The sequence below is a fragment of the Nycticebus coucang genome, chromosome 5, assembly GCF_027406575.1.
Source record: "Nycticebus coucang isolate mNycCou1 chromosome 5, mNycCou1.pri, whole genome shotgun sequence".
NCBI classification, from domain to species: domain Eukaryota; kingdom Metazoa; phylum Chordata; class Mammalia; order Primates; family Lorisidae; genus Nycticebus; species Nycticebus coucang.
The window spans coordinates 124,704,577-124,726,945 of record NC_069784.1 but is presented as its reverse complement, the minus strand read 5'-3'; the positions used below and the strand labels follow the sequence as shown (position 1 = coordinate 124,726,945).

Below are 22,369 nucleotides of genomic sequence, written 5' to 3'. Positions count from 1 at the left end.
AATACACTTTGTATAATAAGCCCTAGCTCTCTCTCTAGGCTATTAAAGTGAAAACAACACAGACAATACCTAGGGAAATGGTTCCTTTTGCATTCATGGCCATTAGAATAGAGGTTCTCACTTGTGGGCTCCAACCAACAGCATCAGCCTCCCGTGGGAGATGGTTAGAGATGCAGATTCCCAGGACCCACCCCAAACCTACTCAGTCACATTGTCTGGGGCTGGACCCAGCAACCTGGGATTTAAGAAGCCTCCAGGTGATTCTGGATTCCCAGGGCCCAAACCTACTCAGTCAGACCCTCTGGGGCTGGGCTCAGCAATCTGGGATTTAAGAAGCCTCCAGGTGATTCTGATGCAAGCTCGAGAACACTGGCCTAGGGGGAAGAACCTGGGATGGAAGCCGGGAAGCCTAATTTGGATTCAAGTTCTGGATTTTGTGGTCTAATCCAGTGAAATTTAATGAATTGTTATGACGTACCTCTCTGTGCATTGAGGAATTGGTCCTTCTCCTCAGAGGGCACATAATCCACTATGTGCTTTTGTTCCTCCAGTATAGAAGTTATTTTTGTTGTTGTTTTGTTTCTCATTTGTATTTCTAGTGCCTGCGGGATCACAGGCACTCAATAAACAGGCAGTGATTTAAGCAGTCGAGCTACTCAATGACTGTGATAAATGCTACCATGTCACTCATCAATAACCATTCTGTTACCCCAGTCTAGGCAACACCAGCCGCCGTTGATTTCATATTTATTGCGTGTCAGTGCTGAGTGCTTGTCATACATACATCAGCTCATTCAATCCTGTTAGCATCCTGTGCTGTGAGTAGTAATTTTTATCTCAAAATGTTAAGGGGTGCGAACGCTTTTATTGCATGGATCACTTCTGTACTGCTTAAGGCACAGTTATTAGTGCACCCATCACCCGAATTGTGTTCACTGTGCCCCTTAGGTAGGTTTTGCTCCTTCCCTCCTCCACCCTCCCCTCTGCTTGATTTCCTACAAGTTTTACGTCCCTCAGAGCAAATATGTTCTCATTGGTTAGTTCCAGTTTATTAGTACTCCTGGTGTTTGTTTTTTCATTCTTGAGATATTTCACTTAGGATAATGGTCTCCACTTCCTTCCAGATTGCTGCAAAAGGCATCAATTCATCCTTTTTATGGCTGAGTAAGTACCATATTTTGTTAATCCGCTCATGAATTGATAGGCATTTGGGTTGATTCCACATTTTTGTAATTGTGAATTATGCAGCAGGTGTGTGCAGTTGTCTTTTTGATAAAATAACTTTTTTTTCCCTTTGAATAGATACCCAGTAGTGAGACTGCTGGATTGAACAGTAGGTATATTTTTAGTTTTTTGCTGCAGATAGTATTTTTAGTTCCACTTTGTACATGAGAAACTGAGGCTCAAAATATTAAGTAATTTGACTCGGCACCCATAGCTCAGTGGTTAGGGTGCTGGCCACATACACAGAGGCAGGTGGGTTCGAACCCAGCCTGGGCCTGCTAAACAACAATGACAACTACAATAAAAAAATAGCTGGGTGTTGTGGCAGGTGCCTGTACTTGGGAGGCTGAGGCAAGAGAATCACTTAAGCCCAAGAGTTTGAGGTTGCTGTGAGCTGTGACATCACGGCACTCTTCTGAGGGCAACATAGTGAGACTGTCTCCAAAAAAAAAAAAAAGGGTATGAGTGTACATATATATATAAAGTAATTCTTCCGAAATCTCTCAGCTGGAAAGTGGCAGAACCAGTGTTGAACCCAAAAAACTTTTGCAAAGCTCACGCTCCCAAATGGTAGTTGTCCAAACTGACTCTAGGGCAAATTTCCCCCTAAGGTTGGTGGTTGATTATCTTTTCACCATGTAACTTACAACTACACTGTGTGGGCATCACTTTAAATGGTCAAAAACTAAGAAAACCATCAAATCCATATTTTTGCCATGTAAAATGCACTCCCACGTATAATGTGCACTGAAGTTTATGGCCCAAACTTTCAGGAAAACTCTCCTTGAGAAAGTGGCTGGCTCTCGGCCAGGAGAGACATCTGGGGAGGACAGCTCTCTCCTGGTAAACAGACAGATCACTGTGCCCTCCCACAGCTGCCCACTCTGTGAAGGCTGCCCCTTCCCTCTGTCCCAGGAGCCCTTTACTCTCTACCACAATGGGAGCCACATGTATGGCCACCAGGGCAGGGGTTTCTGAGGCCATGCCACCTATAGGCAGCCAGGCAGGTCCCTGGGGTCTGCATGGGGTTCCCTGCCCCCTCCATGTGGCTGGGCCTCAATCCTCACCTCACACAACTATAGCCTGCCTCACCATCCCCAACACCCTCCCTTCCCTGATAGTGGTGCTTGGCAAAGGTTGCTCCAGTGCATTTCTACAAGATCCCAGGTGCACCTGGACTGGAACCCCACACACCCAGCGAGCCCAGACAGGATGCTGCAGCAGCTCCGGGAGGCCTGCTGGGCTTCCCAGCTCCTGAGCCACACTACCCAGGTATCACGTGCATCCTTATTTTTTCCCTCAAAAATTTAGGCAAAAATATGCACATTATACACATAAAAACATGGTATTAGGGGAGCGGGAGCACTAGTACCCACACTTTAGGATTTCACAGGCCAGAAAGAAAATTCTTAAAGTAAAAGTAATAATCAGCACAAACCCTCCTAAGTACCAATCAACTATCCCCATCATTTCCTATAAGGAAAAAAAAGTTGCTCTCAAAAAAAGACAAAGGAGTTAAGTTTAGAATTAAGAATAGACGCTGGCATTACATGCCTTTTCTTATATACATTGATCATTTCATTCTCTTTTTCTCTTTTTTCAGCAGATTGGCATTTTGTTTTCATTGAGCTCAATAAAGTATACAGTGGTCATGGACTCTTCTGTCCCTTAAAAGCCAGGCAAAACTGATTATAGGAAGAGCAAAGGGGGACACACAGGCCAGGCCACAGCAGCCTAGAGAGGCAACTGGCTGGGCCACAGGTGGAGTATCCCAACCCAGGCAAGCCAGGGAGAAGGGGGCAGATGTGACTCAGGTTCGCAGGCACGGGAAGGCTGGGTGTGGCCATCACCTCGATGCCAAGGCGAGTGAAAAAGAGGCAGCACACAGGAGAAGCCGCCCACGGTCTGAAATCAGTCTAAGGCTCTGATGCCAGGGCAGCTACAGCCACTTACTCAATAATGGCTCTTCCTCCCTCATCATCTGGGTTATCTTCATGCTCTTCCTCATTACAAGTCAAAGATTAATTTGACATCTGTCATCTACTATTTCTTATGAATGATGTAGAGCCAGAAGAGAGTTGGCTGGGGTTGTTGGAGGCCCAGGGGCTACTAGAGTCAGAGGCTGTAAGTACAGCTAACAGGAAAAGGGGCGTTAGTGCACAAAGATCTTACCTTACTAGGAGGTGGCCCGTGGTCATCTAAGTATGTGGAATTTCCTAGAAAATAAAAAGAAGAAAGGTGATGAATCATCTTTTTTAAATACACAATGAACTTAGTGTAAAGTCACTGAAAATAAACACTCTCATCATATGGTATTCAGACAACCATACCAACAACAACAAAAACCAAAAAAAAAAAAAAAGTAATTAATCACCAGTTTGGCTGGAGTCTGCTGATATTACCAGTGTGGTTAATAGTGTCAGCAGTTACATACATTCTACACACGTGGGTATGTTTGTACACACGTATACACATGCAGAAACACATACCATTACTCTTCACCCAGGATCTGTTGCATTTACCCCCTAGACCACTGGTTCTCAAACTTTAGCACACATCAGAATTCTGTGGATTAACCCAGACTAACCAGCGCTGCCCCCAGAATTCAGATTCAGTAGCTCTGAGAATTCGCATTTCTAACTAGTTCCCAGGTCATGCCGAGTCTGGTCCTGGAACCACTCTTTGACAACCCCTTCACACTTTTTCTCCAGTTTGTCTTAAAATTGTCCATTTCTCTTCTCTTTTTCAGCCTAGCATGACTTGTCTTCGGTGAAAGGCATTTCTTAACATGTTTCAGAGTACATGATTATTGTTTCCAGATGAAAGGATTCAGAGGGCACTGAAAGGGAACTGAAGTTTACTGAGTTCCCTTTTTATTTACCAAATACTCTGCTAAGTGTTTTACGAGTATTCATTCATCTAATGTGAACATCGAAGGTGGGTTAGAACTGTCCCCATTTCACAGAGGAGAGAATAGAGACCTGGAGAAACTCAGCAACTTGCTCACAGTCACATAGCTGTTAAACTTCAGAGAGGAGGGAAGACTGGTTTTTCCAGAGTGTGTTCAGGCATCTGTCCATCTGAATGGCTGACCTAGCATCCTGCCATCTTGGGCTTCTGTGCTGCCCAGGCCCTGCACCCTGCACACATTACCACCTGGAGACATCTGATCACCTGGGCGAGCCAAGATGCAATCAGCATAATCCAGAGGCTCCTATCCAATAAGTGTAGGGGAAATTGTCTTTGCCCAAGAAGTAAGAATAACCAGACTTGCTAATGGAACAAACCACAGAAAATATTGGAAATGTAAGAACACTTACAGAGAGCAGTAGATCAAAGAATAACATCAATGCCATAGATTGAGTGTATAAAAGGTGCTTTTGACAGTAGGAAGCAAAAGTGACTTAAGAAATTGGAATTAAAGGAGAAAGCCCAACTTAAGGCAGGGACAGTTCAACTGGGGGCAAGTGTCCAAACATAATAAATAAGTGAGTTTTGGCTGATAGATTTTTCCATACTGAGTCATCATCTGTCCCCTTTTCTTCAAGTCTTCTGATGTACAGCCCACTTGATGTCCACAATGACTGTACTCTAACTGGCCATTTACATGTGGTAAAGAGACAGCCAGGTCCAGATTTACTGGGCGAGACCCTCAAATACCAACACCTGGCATGCTCATCATGGGGCTATTTTCAAGAACCTTTTAAACATGAACATGATTAGCAATTTGTTAGATCTTAACTATTGTGCTGAACATGCATAAATGAAAAATAAGATCTCTACAAGACTTAAGAAACAGGGCATGTGTGTGAAGGAATTCAGGGAAACAGTTGGGTGAGTCTGAAAAACTATTTAGAAATATCCCAGCACAGTGCAGCTGCAAAGAACTCCCATCTGCTCATCACAGGAATGTGCTCTCCAGGTACCAACCTCAAGGATCAAAGAAAGCCCGAACAACAAAATGTTTCTAAAATACTGAAAGTTGCTGCAAGAACCAAAGTGTCTAAAAATTCCTAAAAAGGAATGAATTAAATAAATCACTGCACCTCAAACTCCAGGCTCAGCTACCCAACCTCTCCTTCGCACCCCAGCTTAGTCTAAACATCTCACATGTCCCCTGTCCAAAACAGAATTCTATTCGCTCCGATTCCATCCTTCAAATTTCTGTCTCCCCTGATTTCCTTATTGGCTAACACAACACGTCCGTTCCCCCAGACTTGTCCCTTTTTTCAGGCCAAAGCCCTGGAGTGATCCTTGATCCATCTTTTTCCCCTGTGCCATACATACCAACCCAGTAACAAGTCCTATCAACTTGGCCTTCAAAACACAACACAAATCTGACCACTCAACAGCCCCGCGGGACCACCCCAGAGCACCCTTAAGTCTTTATCTCTGATTTCCCCCCCTACACATTTATTAATGGCAGTGAGACCTTTTAACTTTATCAGTTAGACCATGTCCACTTTCTGCTTAAAACTCTATTTCTCTAAGAACAACGTAATCACCTCCTAAACTGCCCAGGCCCTGTGTCCTCTCTGCTTCAGAGAGTGTCACCCTCCTGTCACCCAGGGGCCTTCTGCACCGGCTCTTTCCTCTTCCCCACCCACTTCATTCCAGCTCAGCTCAAATGTCTTCCTTGAAGGTGCCCTCTGAATTCTCCCTTTGAAACAGCATGCTCATTTTTGTGTGTGTTTACCAGCTCACTGTCCGGCTCTTTCAACTGCAATATAAACTCCCCAGGAACAGGGAGCCCTGCCTGACATATTCTTGCTACAGTTCCCAGAACAGAGCCTGGAACTTAGTAGGTACCTAGTATTTCCTCGATGGATGAAATACCCATAACTAGGTGAACTCACTTTCAACGCTGGAAATCTTAGCAATGGTGTGTAAAACAGGAAATTTTGCTTGTGCATTAGCCTCATATGGTCTTTGGCCATAAGGTTTGCCATGTTTTTAACAAGTGAACAAAAATATTAATCACGGAGTTTAGGGGCAGGGATGAGGAAGAGCGATCTCGAAGGAAACAAAATTATATGCAGAGGTCTGCCTCCTAATTTATCCCCTTATAACTCAATGCCATGACCTAAACATCTATATGAGACAGTGTAATTTTCTCAACCTCCCTACACCTATTTCTTCCTGTGTAAATAAAGATAACGATATCTTCCAGTGTAGAGGTATGTCGTACGAGTAAGTAAAATAATGGAGGTAAGGCACGTAACCCAGGACCAGGCAGGCACAAAGCAAGCCCTTCACAAACGCTAGTCCTGTGATTGTCGCAATTGTTCTGCCCACTGACCCTCAGTGGAAACATGACCTCCAGCTTGCACGGCTTTCACATAGATGTGAACAGAAGCCTCTCATCTTACTGCTCTCGTGGATAAGCAAAAGTGACCCCCACTGGTATAGGTTTGAGTCCTATAGAATACCCTTGACACAAGCTAGTTAAATCCTTTCTTAGTTTTAATTGTGAGAAATTATGAAACTAAAATAAGAGAACAATGTACCCCAGTGAGATGGTCAATTCTATCCCCTTTTGATCCAATGCCTTTTTTTTTTTTTAAAGGACATTGGCTTCAAGGTCATCTTAACAGGTATGTCTATCCCAAATTATTTCCTTTTAAGCATTAAGCACTACCTCAAAATTGAAAAGCAATGATGAGCAGGACAAAGGTCCCCAAGCACGGGCAATAAGTGATCAGGGCCACACTGTCCCAAGTCCACTGTCCCGGCCTCCTGGTTAAGCATTCTCTCATCTTTTTACTCCACCAGCATTTACAGTTTAGCTCCTATTTTATAGAAGGATCTCAAGATCAAATACAAAATGAGAAAATCCTACTTTTGCCACTGGACTGTATAATAACCTTCGTCGAGTGCTTACTGTTTCCAGGTGCTTTATAAAGCTTGTTCTACCTGCTCCTCACAAGGACCCCACGAGGTGAGCCAGGCAGCTCACCCAGGCCACAAAGCCAGTGAACAAAACAAGGGAATGTGAACTCATGGAGCCCAGCCAGTTTTGATACCTTCTGCTCAGAAAAATGCAAAAATATTTTAAGACAATTCATCATCTTCTTATCTTTCCCCTTCCTTCCTTCATGATTGAAGACTTTCATAATCAAGTGTCACAGCACAGAAATGAGCCAAGCCTCCTAAACACTCCTTTCTGCACACAGAAGGGAACAGGCACCCCCAGGCCCAGCATCTCCCCAGCAGATCTCTGTGATGCTGTGGTTTATCAGAACATAGCGGCGACAAACCTCTCACCACGGTCACAGAGGTACAGGACAGGAAGAAGAAAAGCCACACGCACACAGGTATTTCTTCAGCTGGAGACAGCCAGTTTCTCCTCTCCTAGGGCATAACCGTATTATTATTTGATACTTAGGTAGAGCTTTTCATCCTAGGATCTTACACTTTCATAATGCAAAGTCAACAAAACTGCAAAACTGTCAGAAGTTTTTTAAGTGAAGTTGGTAACTTGCTCCCTGTGGAGATCAAAGGATGAGCTCTGTTATCAAAAAGAGCTTCCCTGGACAGGCTCCCAGGCATCAAAGGAGCTTCTGGCTGCTCCGCCTTATAGAGAATTCTAGGGTGGGTGTCAAGCTGTGGGTTAGAAAGAGCAGACCCCAAGCCCTTCAGGCCTCCAGGCATGAAGTTCGAGATCCAAATTTGGGGAAGGGAAGAAAAGGCAGAGGTGGGCTGTCAAGGGTGTGTAGTCAGCACTCCCTGGTCAGCCACCTGCATACCTATGTGTGTTCACCCCAAACAACCCAGGCTCAGACACAGATCACAGTGCCCTGCCCGGTAGTACATTCTTATATTTGGAGGCCCACAGGGCCCATCACCTCATTTATTTCTAGAAAGTAACCCACATTCCAGCCTCATTTTCATATCTTCAAGTCCTTCCTTTGGGGATTAAGAATCACAGTACCTCGTGGAGCTGGAAAGAAAGGCAAGGCATACGCTCCACACGTCTCCCTTCCTACCACCCGCCAAACTTTCAGAAGGACCCGTCTCCTAACTGCCAAGAAATCACCGGTGAGGGCTCACACAGCGCTCAGCCTCCAAGAGAAATTTCAGCTTAACCAAACTGCTCGGGTAGGCGGAGGGGACAGAGAGAAGCTTCTGATTTAAACCCACACTGCAGCCTGGGGAACTGGGTGCTGCCTCTCTGTTCCCTGTTCCATGACCGGTGACTCTACACACATATTAACATTTACGGAGATACACGCCCAGACCGACACCACCACACTAGTGGTTTAATGACGTTTGTACAAGGCCCTGATGAGAAGCTAAGTGATCTCAGACTTCGCAACCAGCTACATCACAATACGATCTAAATCTTACCTTACTCATCAAGCCCTTCATGGCGGAGACCTGCCAGGGAGGTTGTAAATAGAACATTCCAGGGTCATGTGCAAAGGTGTTAAATCCAAGTACACAGGAGTTGCCTACAGTCTGGGCACTTACCAGAGTTGATCTGAACTACCTGAATCTACGTGGCAGTGTGTTATCAAAGTCTCCCTACTTCAGCAGTCTTACAAACTATTCTTAGCAAAAATGCATTTCAGGAAACTCATGTGAAGGCTGATACTAGAAATGAGGAAGCCAAGATTTGTGACTTGCAATCTGAACAGTTCTGGCTGTTTACTATTATATATTACACCCAGATCTCGGCCAACAGAACCAAGGCATGCGAACCACACGAGAGCCATTTAAGTCTTCTGTGACAGGCCCGTGAACATCAAGGTAGACACCGTGTACCCAGATGAACAGGTTAATCCTCGTCTTCTAAGAGAGAATGCCCCAAGAATGCTATTCCACTCTGAATATATCACTCTACTGCCCAATGTTTTCCATGTACACAACTGTAAACGTAAAATAAGATCACAGGTAAGAAATACATGAGGACAATTTCATGCTACAAAAAAAGCACAGCATAAAATAAGCTCCTAGCAGGTGTTCCCTAGCAGTGCTAGTTCACTGATTGTACTACAAGTTCAGGAGCATTACAAGAGCGGCCTTCACTGCTTCTCACTCGGGGTTTCTAAGCCCTCACTGCACGTTCTCCTGCCTGCTTTTAAGAAATGTTAGTGTCAGGTCTCAGCCTTAGCTATTCTAATTTCATTTTTCTGGGACAAGTTTCAGGCATTTGTTATTTTTTAAAGTTCCTCAGATAATTCCAATGTCTAGCCAAGGTTGAGAACGCTGAGCTACAAAGCACAGATTAATGTACTTCGTAATTTAGGCTGAATCCCATTTTCCAGAGGAACAACAAACATCTCATTCAGGCTCATCTTAATCTTGGGTGACCGCCATCATTTCCGGTGGAGATTATACAACATGAGCTTGCTGGGCACACAGTAAATGCTCAAGGAAGGGCTGCTACTTACTCTTCTTATATTACACAATTTTGTCAGGTATATTTAATTTTATAATTCTACTTATTATTTGGGAAATCAAAGGGAATCTTGGCATCAGGGTAGTAGTTTATTGTATAAAGGATTAGTATTAATATAAAATAATTATGTGATATTTTCTATTACTTTCCAATACTATCTTGATTGATATCTTCTAAAATGCACAATTTTTTTTTTTCAATTATCTGAACTACCTTTAGTAATGTGCAAATGAACTTCCAGAACCTCAGGGGATATAATTTATTCTTGACTCTGAAGTCTTGCATTAGAAGATCTATTTTTGCCTGAATTGGTCCCTGAAGAATAAAAATGTTTTAATTCTAAACAGCCTTATGGAAACTATAATATGCATTAGTGTCAATGTCAAAAGAGCCGCCTCTATACTGCGTCAATTTTGATCAAACATAAGCAGTTCTTTCCAGAGTTGTTTTTCCCAGGTGGTTTCAAAAATCATAATTATAAGAGCTTGAAATCCTTTCCTTTTTATATTCAGAAGGAGCCATTTCACACAGGGTTCTGGTTACCTACAACACAATCACGGGCTGCATCTCCCCCATGGAGTCTGGGCCTCTGATAAGACACTTTAAATGAAGGGCTCACTGTGGAAGGCGATGCCACAACCCCCAGCTTTGTCCTTGCCAAAAAATTATGCTAATGCCACACTTTCCACCATTAACCATGGGTTACATTTCCCTAAGAGGTAGCTGTCAGCACACACCAGCCGGTCTTAACAATGAGGAGTTTGTGTGCTAAGTAAATGCCCCCAGTAGCTCCATTTCTTATAATTAACGCAGCCCCCAAAACACTAATGAAGGAAAATGGCTGGCGCAGCTTTATTTAAGCTTTAATAAAATTATTTTCCACTGAATTAAAACAAATGGCTTTATTAACTACCAACATATAAATATTTTTACAAAAATACCTGTTTAAAAAATCTTGAATGCTCAACCAGTTAACCCAACCAGTTAACAAAAACAAAAATATTCTGGAAATACCTTCTTGATCCTAAATGTGAAAAATGAGCATTTTGGACACTGAAAAATAATATCCAAATTAAACTGCTGTCAATTATGATTTAGAGAGTGGCTTCCTTTCCTCCTTAAACTTAAAAGCAAATTAGTGGTCTTCCCATTTTTATTTTAGACTCAAAGACACTGCCTTGTTTTATAATATACCTTCCTTTTCTTTCTCATTAAATTTGAATATACACTTTAGGATGTCAAGGGTAAATTTGTAGACGGAAACTACTCTCAGAATCAAATGACCAGTGTACTGCTGCTATAATAACAACATAAATATCCACATAAACGCGTATTATTTCAAATGAGCTCAGGAACTTGTCGTAGTACCATGTGATCTTATGCAGACAGGAGTGGAGTATCAAAGAGGGATGGAATCACTTGGGTTTCTCTTTCATTCTGTCTGATTCTTCCTCTAATTGCTACAGTCAACTGATCCCACCTGTGGAACGACAGTGCTCCTGCCAGCACGGCGCCCCTGCTCTGACACAGCAAGCCTCCAGGCAGCAGCCAGGTAGGTCCTCTTCTGCTGTCAGGACCTGGGCCCCAGGTGGCTGCGAGAGGCCTGACCCCTTCGTGCTTACTGCATGAAGCACCCTAGTAAGTGCACACTACATGATGAAGGATGCAGACAGTTAAGAATCTCCCCGGGGAAAAATAAAACAAGACAGGCCTGAAAAAAAAAAAATCAGAATGCTCACCATCATAACCAGTGGTCAGCACCAACGATGCTGTTCTAAGCAACGTGCTCTCCGGGCCTCCCCTGATAGTAATCCAGTGAGGCTCAGGATGGTGCAGTGACTGTGCAACACCAGACAGCCAATCTGCAGGAGCTCCTGAACCTGCCCCAGCCTCTTGACTCTGATGCACTGTGCACACCCACACACTCCCACTTGGGGATTCCAGTCCGGGAGCGAGTGTGCTTCAAGATCTTGATCCGCTAAACTGGCTGCTCTCTGGGGCCACCCAGGGACAGCCTGAGTGGAGCGGGTCTGAGCTCTAGGAGCAAAGTCTGGTACCCACCAGCTACGTGTCTCCTGCGCAGAGCATCTGCCGCACACCAAGGACACAGGGCCCCTGAACAGCCTGCCATCCCGGATGCTCCAGGACATCACAGTGCTCAGGGTCAACAGCAAGGCATGGGGATGGATGGCAAGATGGGGCTGCAATCCCAGGGGCAACTCAAGACCTCTGGCTACCTTCTGTCCATTTCTGGCTGATGTGCCCTTACCATGGTCCCAGTTAGCTGCAGAATGGCCATCTGCAAGGGTGTGCCCATCCTGTAGTCCCCATAATTTTGAAATACTTAATATAAAAAGTTAGCTTGGCTTAGAAATGCATTCATATTATTGCCAGAAATTTCAACATTACATTTGTCAAAAACAGAAAAGGCAGCTCTACTTGAGTTTTTAAATACAATTTCAATTGATGGAAATTTTTGAAGTGTAGTTGTAGCGAGTTGAACAATCCTCCCTCCAATCTTCCTGTCCAAGTGGTCCACAGCCTAGTCCCCATGGCCGAAGGGAATCTGCAGAAGCAATTAAGTTAAGGATCCCAACATGGAGAAATTATCCAGGATTACTTGGGTGGGCCCAGTGTAATCACCAAGCCCTTCTAAGAGAGAGGCAGGCGGATCAGAGCCGGAGGAAAGGAGGGGACGATGGAAACTGAGGTTGGAGTGACATACTCTGTAGAGGGTGGAAGGGGTCACAAGTCAAGGCATGCAGGCAGCCTCCAGGAGAAGAAAAAGGCAAGAAAACAGATTCTTTCCTAGAACGCAGCCCTGGGGCACCTTGACTTGAGCCCATCAGAACCCATTCCAGACAAACTGTAAGATACTTATTTTATAGTGTATTTTAAGCCACAAAGTTTATGATACTTTATTATAACAACATAGAAAATGTATACAGTTGTTTAGATACTTTTTCTTTTTTTGTCACCTCTTTATGTGAACAAAATTTCTTGTCAATGGTGACTCTCAAAAATTTGAAGAAATTTTCATCCAAAAACCTTGCTCAGGAACTGAATGGAGCATTGCAAGTCTGAAATCAGGGGGAAAAGGGCTACCATTCTTAATTATAAATTTAAATGTCTTTTATGTGGAAGTTTTTCACAACTTCATGATTTAATATCTACTATCGCTATTTAATGTCTTTTATTTTTCTAGTCATTACATAATAAGAGGTAGTGAGTTCTCCTCAAGCCTCGTACTGATACTCTTAATCCTTACTGGTTCACCTCAGTGATAAAATAGTATCCTTTCCTATGTATCCCAGGATGTGAAAAGTTCTGATACACTGCTTTGCTTAACAGATACGTAAAACATTCACAAATGGAGTGTGAAGTGTTATCTTAAAAAAGGGCTTCATTCCAGCCAAACTGCCATTGCTCTAAGTCTGGAATTTCTCTCTCTCTGGCTTTGCTATCAGAGCCAGATGGGTCACCGCCCTCAGCCCCACATGTGCACACCCACATAGACACACATCTTATGATTTCAGAACAGAAAAATAATCACAGATGTCATATAGGCCAACTCCTCACATTACAGAGGAAATAATTGAAGAGCGGTTAAGTAGTGTACTTAAGCTGAGACACGTGGCTGATTACTAATAAAGGTTAGTAACAGGCCTAGAGGCTGATGCTGCAAGATGGCAAACTTCCGACCTGCCATTTTTGACCCTAAGTGGTGAACAGTTTCAAGCTCGATTGCCTGGCTTACTCTTCAGACTTGAATCGGAATGACTGGGCTTTCTTAGTGTCATCAATTTTTTTTTCTCTGAGGATATTACCGAGAGTATTTTTAAAAGTATGCTTCAAACAATGAAGACAACTCCCAGAGAGGATGTTCCATATGTCCAGAATACTGGACTGCAGCGAGTTCACTGCCTCCCAAGGCTGCTACACCAATGTAGATGGTCAATGTTAGCATGTTAGTTGAAAAGAAGTAATACTCGCAACATGAACTTCAGTAAATGAATCAAACACAGAGACCAGGCCATGTGTAGAAATGGAAGTGAAATGCTAGATATTTGGGAAAGTGTAAAGACAGTGTGACAGGTAAAAATTAGAGGCAGGGCAGTCACGACTGCACCCATCCAGTATTTACTGAAGGCCTACCCTATGCCAGGCACTGTGCTAGTCCTAGAGATACAGATACGGCCCTGGGGATACAGTCTTAGTTTGGAGTATTATGGCAAATGACCACAACATATTAAATGATAAACACTTCTGTCTCCCAGTTCTGGAAGCTACAAGTTTCAGATCAGGGTGTCAGCACAGTCAGGTTCCCATGAGGGCTCTCATCCAGGGCAGGGAGACAGAGGGAGCTCTGCTGTCTCGTCCTTTCTTATAAGGACACTAATTCCATGATGGGGGCCCTACCCGCAAGACCTCATCTAAATCTAATTACCTTCCAAAGGCACCACATCCAAATACCATCACATTAGGGGGCTAGGGAGTCAATATACAGAAAAATGTGTTGAGTTATGATTGTGAAGCATCTTATAAGGAGTAAGGCACAGGGTGTATATGAAAAGGAACAACAGAGGTCCCTAAACTCCAGGAGGAGAAGGAGGTGAAGGGCATCCCCAGACAATGCAAGCACCCTGTGTGGAGGCCCCACGTCAGGAGGGAACACAGCACTGTCAGGAACCAAGAGAAGATAAGATGGGGTAAATGAACCTTTACGATGCAGTTGGGCACAGCCCCATGTAGGGCAGTCTCCCCTGCTGAGTCTGGAAGAGGGTCGGGACAGTAAGAAAAGGGCAGGCACACCCAACCAAGGTACCAGGCAGCTGTAGCATGGCAATGGGGAGGGGGCAGGGTCTCTGAATACCCAGGAGACTGCAGGAGGGAAGTCTAAGTTAAGGATCTCCTTGTGACCTTTGAAACCAAGACCCGAAGATAAGAGTTTCATTTAAGAGGCAAACAGAAGTCATTGCGAAGATGTCAAAGGGAATGGGGCCTAGCTAAAGTGAGCTTCCATGGGCACAGGGCTTTAATGCTGATGTGTGCCATCTCAGCAGCCCTCCCATGCATGCTGGGGTCAGCAGGGCAGAGCAACTCCCTGCCTTCACAGGGAAGAAAGCAGAGTCCATGGTCACACGGGTGGGTGGTGTCAAACTAGACTTGAACTTGGGTTTGAGCTCATGGGGCTCAGTCCAGGGCTCTATGTATGGTGGGGCAGTGAGTAGATTGGAGGGTTTCCTGCCACCATTGTGTGCACGTGTGCAAACATCACGGCTTTCATGAAGCTGGAACAAAACTAAATCTAGAATACAACAGAAGGCTGGGAAGAGTAAGAACTAAGGAGGAAACACATTGGCAGGCTTTGGTGAGTTCCAATGAATGAAATAATTCTTGCTGGGTTATGGGTCACAACTTGCATGAAGGATGGTGTCAAAACATACATCATTTTAAATAGATAAAAAAGATTTTATGTTTCCAGCTCTGTCTCTTGCTTGATGGGTTTCTGGGCTGAGGCCTGGGGCTGCTGGTAATGAGTGTCTGTGTCTCCTACATGTGAAATGAATCGGCCATATGTCTGACAGGGGAATGATCTGTTACTTGCCAATTCTTCTCATGCTGAAGGCAAATAAGTAGAAGACAGAAACATTCTGGGTGTTTCAAATAAACTGCTCTGAGATATTCCGCACGTGAATAAGAGATCTGAAGAGCTGCTCGTAAATGCTGAGCAGTGGTTTAGAAAGTGCATGGATGAAACGGGGTTGATGGCAAAGTCAGGCTCATACAGATGTTGTGGCGCCCACAGAACCATCCCCTCTGGAATTATGCTTTCCTGTAAACTTTCAAGTAACACAAGAAAGAGATTATCGTTTCTTCTTTATTAGGTCTTCAGGGGTAAAAGAGGATTTTTAATAGAACAGAAGAAATGATCGAAGGCATTTGGAACGGTAATTCTTACAAAATTAACTGGCAGTCTCACACAGGAGAGCCTGATGGTGTGAGTTTCAGTAAATGCATCATCTTTTCTTTTCCTATCTCTCTGGTTCTACTTTGTGTCAAATTGAATAGGATGTAGGTTAAATGTTGTGGTTCACAGAACTATCATATTGGAAGATAAACAAGGATCCTTATACCTCCATGCACACATAAATAGACCACCAAAAACAAAACCACAAAAAGGCCAAACAAATAGGTGCCTAAAACCTAAAATTCCTTGCCAAAGTTGAATCAAAGGTAAAGGGAGAAGAATGCAAGGAAAAGAATGTGAGTGTAGTAGCCAAACAGTCCAAGGTAGCAATCCACTTACTGGATGTGACCTCGGCAAGGTCTTCAAAGTTTCTGAGTTTTAGTTTCCCCAAACGTAAAGCAGGAAGAATAAAACTTAGCTTATAGGGCTGGAGGGATTAAAAGCATCATTTATAAACTGTCTGGCACACATACAATGAAGTGTAGCTCTTATGATTATATTTAAAATCAATCCGATTTAAGAACATGGTACATTAAATAAAACACCTTCCAAACAGTCACATACATAAACATCAGTCCCACACCAAAAGACTCAGCCTTCATTATTCTCTAGAATGGCCTGTCACAGTCTTCCCACATATTTTCTAGGATTTATGATGGCAGATTATACCTGGGCATGAATGAAATGTAATTTTTAAAACCCTGGCAGGGTTTGGGTATTCCTACGCTTGTATTATGATTCTGGAAGATAAAGCATAATATGGGTCATAAATACTCTTTAGCGCTTAGGAGATAGGTTTCCCTTCTGCCAAAGTCTTAATCTTACCTTTCAACAAAATGAGTTGGGGGAAGTGTGCTTTGGGGCACCCAGGAAGAAGAATCCTTTCTAAAAGCCTGGCTGTCTTGAATTCATCATAAATCTAGAAATGTTAACACTCTTTTCAAAGTAGTGAGTCGCTCACTTTCAAATCACTAAAGAACTGAGACTGAGGGCGAATGCGGACCCAGGACTTGAAGGCAAAGGCCACTGGCTCTGATGGAAAAAAATCAGAGTTCACCTTTGCATCCAAACAAACATCACGTTTCCTTGTTTTCAGGGAACGAATGGAGAAAGCACACTCATGAATTCCAAATATACCCAAGCCTACTTAGTATCAATTTGCTTATTGAAAAATGTTTCTTCTTTGCGTGGCGCCTGTGGCTCAGTCGGTAAGGCGCCGGCCCCATATACCGAGGGTGGCGGGTTCAAACCCGGCCCCGGCCAAACTGCAACCAAAAAATAGCTGGGCGTTGTGGCGGGCGCCTGTAGTCCCAGCTACTCGGGAGGCTGAGGCAAGAGAATCGCTTGGGCCCAGGAGTTGGAGGTTGCTGTGAGCTGTGTGAGGCCACGGCACTCTACCGAGGGCCATAAAGTGAGACTCTGTCTCTATAAAAAAAAAGAAATCGAAAAATGTTTCTTTTTTTTTCTTAATTTCAGATTATGATGAGGGTACAAAAAATGAGGTTACAATGTTTGCATTTGTTAGGTAAGGTCCCTGCTGTAGTTGTGTCCCTCACCCAGGAGGGGTGCCACATACCCTTACGTTGTGCCCATTAGGAGGGAGCACACCGATCCCCAGGAGGAGGGGGGAAATGCTTCTTAATAAAAGTTTCTCCAGTAGCAGAAAACATCAATTGAATGAATCTATGCCTACTAAAAATACCTTATCATGGTAGGAAAGGGAGTATCAACTCATCAGAAGACAGAGCTTTCTGTCTAAGGAGTGTCAGTGATGACACCTCCAGTTGGGACTTTAAGAAACAGCAGGGCCAGATAGAGCAAGGCACAGCAGGACCTTCCGACCTTACTAACAAGTCTCAGATCTGGGGACGCCCTAAAGATCCCTATGGCAACAAGCAAAGAAAACTGCTTATCTGTTTAAAATAGCCCCATATATCCTATAGATTTCAACCCTACAAATAAGTGTGAATAATATCAAGTATAACCATAATACTAAGAAGACATTCTAGCATGGCCATGACTCTTTTTTTTTTTGTTTTGTTTTTTGTTTTTTTGTAGAGACAGAGTCTCATTGTACCACCCTCGGTAGAGTGCCGTGGCGTCACACGGCTCACAGCAACCTCCAGCTCTTGGGCTTACGTGATTCTCTTGCCTCAGCCTCCCGAGCAGCTGGGACTACAGGCGCCCGCCACAACGCCTGGCTATTTTTTGTTGCAGTTTGGCTGGGGCTGGGTTTGAACCCGCCACCCTCGGCATATGGGGCCGGCGCCCTACTCACTGAGCCACAGGCGCCGCCCTATAGCACAGAATTTGACACATGCAATGGCTCTTAATATAATGCGTATACCTTCAACACTGCCTTAGAGAAAGGTAGGGATGGGAAGGAAAAGTTGATTAATGCAAACCGAGGTTTTCTCTTGAGAATGTCTTCATGGCAGGCAAATGACACTAAGTATCACAGATTTTTCTCTGTCACACATACTGGCTTATGCTGACTGCAGTGGTAGGAAGTAGGGCTGCATGAACATGAGACTGTCTAATCTCAGGACACAGCCTTGAACTAGAGCTGTTTTTGCTTATGATTTCAGAGCTAAGGTTTTATAAGAGAAACTATAGACCAGGCAATAAGAACAGGACAGTGGTTGACCTAGAGGCCGTGAACATTTCAGCATCAAGCAAAGCCATTTGCAAACCTAAAAAAAAAAAAAATGCTTTGTGGGATCATAAAAAGGTAAATCATAGGAGGGTATATGTAACAGAATAAATAAAGAAACCACTCAGCAATGGAGGAAATATAATATCTGGACAGAACCGAGAGGCACTGGAGCAAAAATAACTTGCAAGGATTATAAAGATAATAATGCAGGGTTATAAATAATACGAGAAATTGAATATGCTAATGAAATTGCAATGATGAAAGCTGGAAAGAGAGAATTAAGTTATACCAGCTAATAGAAGTATGAAGCTGTGGAGAATGGATTGTTAGGTAGGGAACTTTTGATCCTTTTCTGAGGTACAGGAAAAGAGAGGAAGGAACCAGCATGGCCCGTGTGCCTGTTAAGAACTGTGAGTTAGGCAGCTCGTTTAACTCAGCTCTCTCATTGCACCTTCGGGTAGACACTGCTTTCTCAGGAGGGAACACATCCTCCAAGAACTTTCCCAGGAAGGCACAACCAGCCAATGGCAGAGGAAGGACAGACTTGGAACAGTCTATTTCCAGAGCCAGGGCGACGTCCTCCCTACTCAGATCCACCCCACCGCACAGGCTCTTCCTCCCGAGCAAATGCCAGCAATTCTACAGAGGCCCAGACTTGGAAAAAGTCTTTCCAATCAGTGACGGAACTAATGCTTGGGAGCCCATCGCAGGCTCTTCAAAGTGTGTCATTTTATGTTTTAGTTAGCACAGAAATAACCAGTACTGTCAGTGAGGAAACGGGGAAGGGTTTCAAAGCTCTCTCTCCTTTCTCACTCTGTGTGTGTCTGTACACACATCCGCACTCACACACACTCACACAACACCAGCACGTACACAGTCAACAGTTACGTAAATACTGTCACATACAGCCGTGCGGGTATGTGAGAGATATTTGTCTAACGAAGCATGTTTCTCGATTTGGGAGACTCATTCTATTTTTAAATAAGTTCTATACATATCCCCTAAAATATCTGTCAGGTTTACAAAAGTTTGTTTCCTCACCTGAAGTGTTTTTATGTCTGCTTTTATTTTTATGAATTTCAGTCATTTGTGTCCCCATCTTACCTTTATCTTTACACCCACTTTTCAAAACTCAAGGCCACACTAATTTGTCTCTTCTCTGAATTTCCACTCCCAGACACCACATCCGTGTTTCAGCGAGGAAAGAGCGGATCTGCACTGGGCCGGGGTAGCAGTCCCACGGGACTGAGGCATGTTACATTTCACTGTGGCATGGACCCAGCTTGTCTAACAACCTGGGGTTTTCTCTTCTTTTACATTCTCTACTAAAAGTACAGTAAGGGACTTTTCCTAAAAAGCCAAGGAATCTCAGAAAACACTCATCCTTCCCCTACTGTACCTCTGATCACAAAATTCAGACACCTTACTGCGAAGTCACTGCTGATTCCTATCTATGGGAATAGACAGGAATGAAAGACAATTTCAAAAGCAGACCCTGCTGTTGGTCCACTCCAGAGAACATTTTGAGCATCTATTCCCATCATTTTAGTGTTACACAGATGACGGAACTACCAGGAACAAGGGCTGCCATTTGAGCCAAATCCATCTAACGTCAGTCATTCTTGAACGAGCCACAAGCAAACAGAATCATCAAAGTTTGGTATGCACCACCTGTCCTTGACCAAGACATCCAAATGCTGTTTACAGGAGAGGCCGAATGAACTTTTTAAAAGTTCAAAGCCAACAGAATGTTTGCAGTCATGACTAAATCTAGGCCTAAAATCTGCAGAGTACAAAGTGGCACTTTGATTTGGCTTACCTAGCTTTTAAATCTTTTATGAAAAAAACTACTATATACATCATGCAGACCAAATTTATAAATATTTTTATTAGCCCTTATAGTTACACATCAACCTTTTTGAATCCTCTTTGCTTTGCATGGAGCATTGAATACTGAGAGTAAAACAAGGGGCCTGAGAACCGTCTCACTGCCCAGCAACCTGGACTCTAGACCATGTTATCTTCTCAGCTCACAATTCCTCCCTTTGCTATAACCATGGATTATGATGTTTCCAGAAATAGGCAAAGACAATTACAAATTATTACATTCATACATCATTTTCCCGATCAATTCTTACAGAATGCTTTCACGGTCTTAAAAGGCAACATGTGTGTTTGCCGTGTACACTGTCATTCCATAGTGTCACTGCAAGTAAACACACATTTTTCAACACATACTCCTTTTTTCCATTTTTACCAGGTTTGGGATTTTTGTCCGGTGAGTATGCCTGTCACTCACTTGACAGGAGAAACCATCATCCTGTGGTTTCTCAACCCCTGGCCTGGATCAGACAGAAATAATAAACGAAGCTGGAGAAGCACTTGCTAAGCTTGCTCCTCTTAAAACATCTGGGAAATTTAGTCAGGGCTGAGAGCATTTCAGTACCACCTGGAATCTGTGGCCCAGCTGCAGAAAGTGCTACAATGTGGGTCAGGTCACTTCGCTTCCCCCCCCCGCCCCCGTCTTCCTCATATGCAGAATTGGGCTTAAAATAAATATAACCAAGTGTCTCGAACTCACGGTGTGAACAGTCTGTGCTCTAAACTCTGTCTTGTACCTGTTCACGGCCCTTAGGAATTGTGTGTTGTGTTAATCAACTAATTGTACATTCATGGGATGCCCCAGCAAAGAGATAATGTTGACCTCACTTACTGTGGAAGTCACACATTACTTATGCCTATAAGAATGCGTGCAATGCAACTTGGTTGTGATAGAGGGAAAAGCATTTACAGTAGGGAACAGCACAGCCATCGGAGCAACACACAGCATCAGCGTGCCCTGACTGTGTGTGCCAGGGCACCGTGATGAGCTATGAACCTGACCGCATTCCTACAATGCGTCCTGGGTCTCACGGTGAAAACTCCTGGTCACTGAAGGTGTGTGCCCATTTCAACACATTCTTAACTGAATCTCTCATAAAAATCAACAAGAAACCCCTAAACCTAACATGACATACTACTATTCGTACATTCATTCCATCCTTCAAATAAAAGAAATGTCCATGTAAATATAAATATTAAATCTCCATCGCAAAGTTCTCATGGTCAGTGTTTCTCTAGTAATTCAATGATAAGGAGTTATTGATTTTAAAATGTTGTCTCTGAGAGTCAAACAGAAGGAAAGAGGGAAAGACAAGGATTCGACACGAAAACACACTTTAGCTCCCAATTCTCAATAATCTCTGGTATGAAAACTGACCTGAAATGTAACATAGGCCAAGTTCATACTCGTCAGTTTTCTATTCTAGTCAGTTCAAAGGCAGCCTTCCTGACAAGGCCAGGAGCTTGTGCATGAACCCTTGATTTCTCCAGGTGATTCTTGATATACCACAAGAGATTCCATGCCCGGGCCACCCCCAATCCCAGGCCCATCTCTTCAGGAGGTGGCTTCTGCCTGGGCATTGGCATTTATATGACGAAAGGAAAAGCTCCTGGTAAGGACGGGTTAGGTCAACAGCATCCCTGTGTATCCATCATGTAGCTGCTTCTAGCAACAGGAGTGAGTCGACAAGCGCTCTCTGGACAACGTCCTGTTACACAGTGTGATGCTAAGGAGCGGGGTTCTAGTTTCATTCATTTAGCCTTGAGTCATTCTGGGGAATGTATGCCATATTTACCCTATATAATACTATTAATCAAAAGATATTTTTCACAGTTTTAAGCAATTTTCCTAGGTTGCAGAAAGTTGGCATTGATTCCCTAAACACAAACGAAGAAATGTGTCACCTGTCAAATGACTTTACGGTCTGGTTCCAGTGCACTAGCTCCTGCCAGTTCAAGGGCATTACCCACCATCTGTGGTGGTGCCTGAAGCCACATCCCAGGGTACATGCTGGCTCAGCTTTCTGACTAAACTTGTTGTCTCTAAGAGTCTTCTTTTCTCTTACAGTATCATGATCATTAGTGAGCAAAACTTAGATAAAAAATATACAGATTTCTACCTGCGTGTATGTATGCTAAGGGATGAAACTGCCCTGTACCCAAACAGCTTCTGGATACCCATACCCACCTGCCTTGAATACTTCTCCACTCTAAATGGAAACTGCCTTCTAATTTC

The 22,369-nt window shown here is 43.7% G+C and overlaps 1 protein-coding gene across 1 annotated transcript in view; it reads right to left on the bottom strand.

Annotated features, from left to right (window-relative positions):
* Window positions 1-22,369, bottom strand: part of UST (uronyl 2-sulfotransferase) — a 316,617-nt gene that overhangs the window by 169,446 nt on the left and 124,802 nt on the right. Inside the window, exon 2 of the mRNA XM_053592529.1 lies at window positions 3,397-3,440. Coding sequence (XP_053448504.1) covers window positions 3,397-3,440 — 44 coding nt within the window. The remainder of the gene's footprint in view (window positions 1-3,396; window positions 3,441-22,369) is intronic.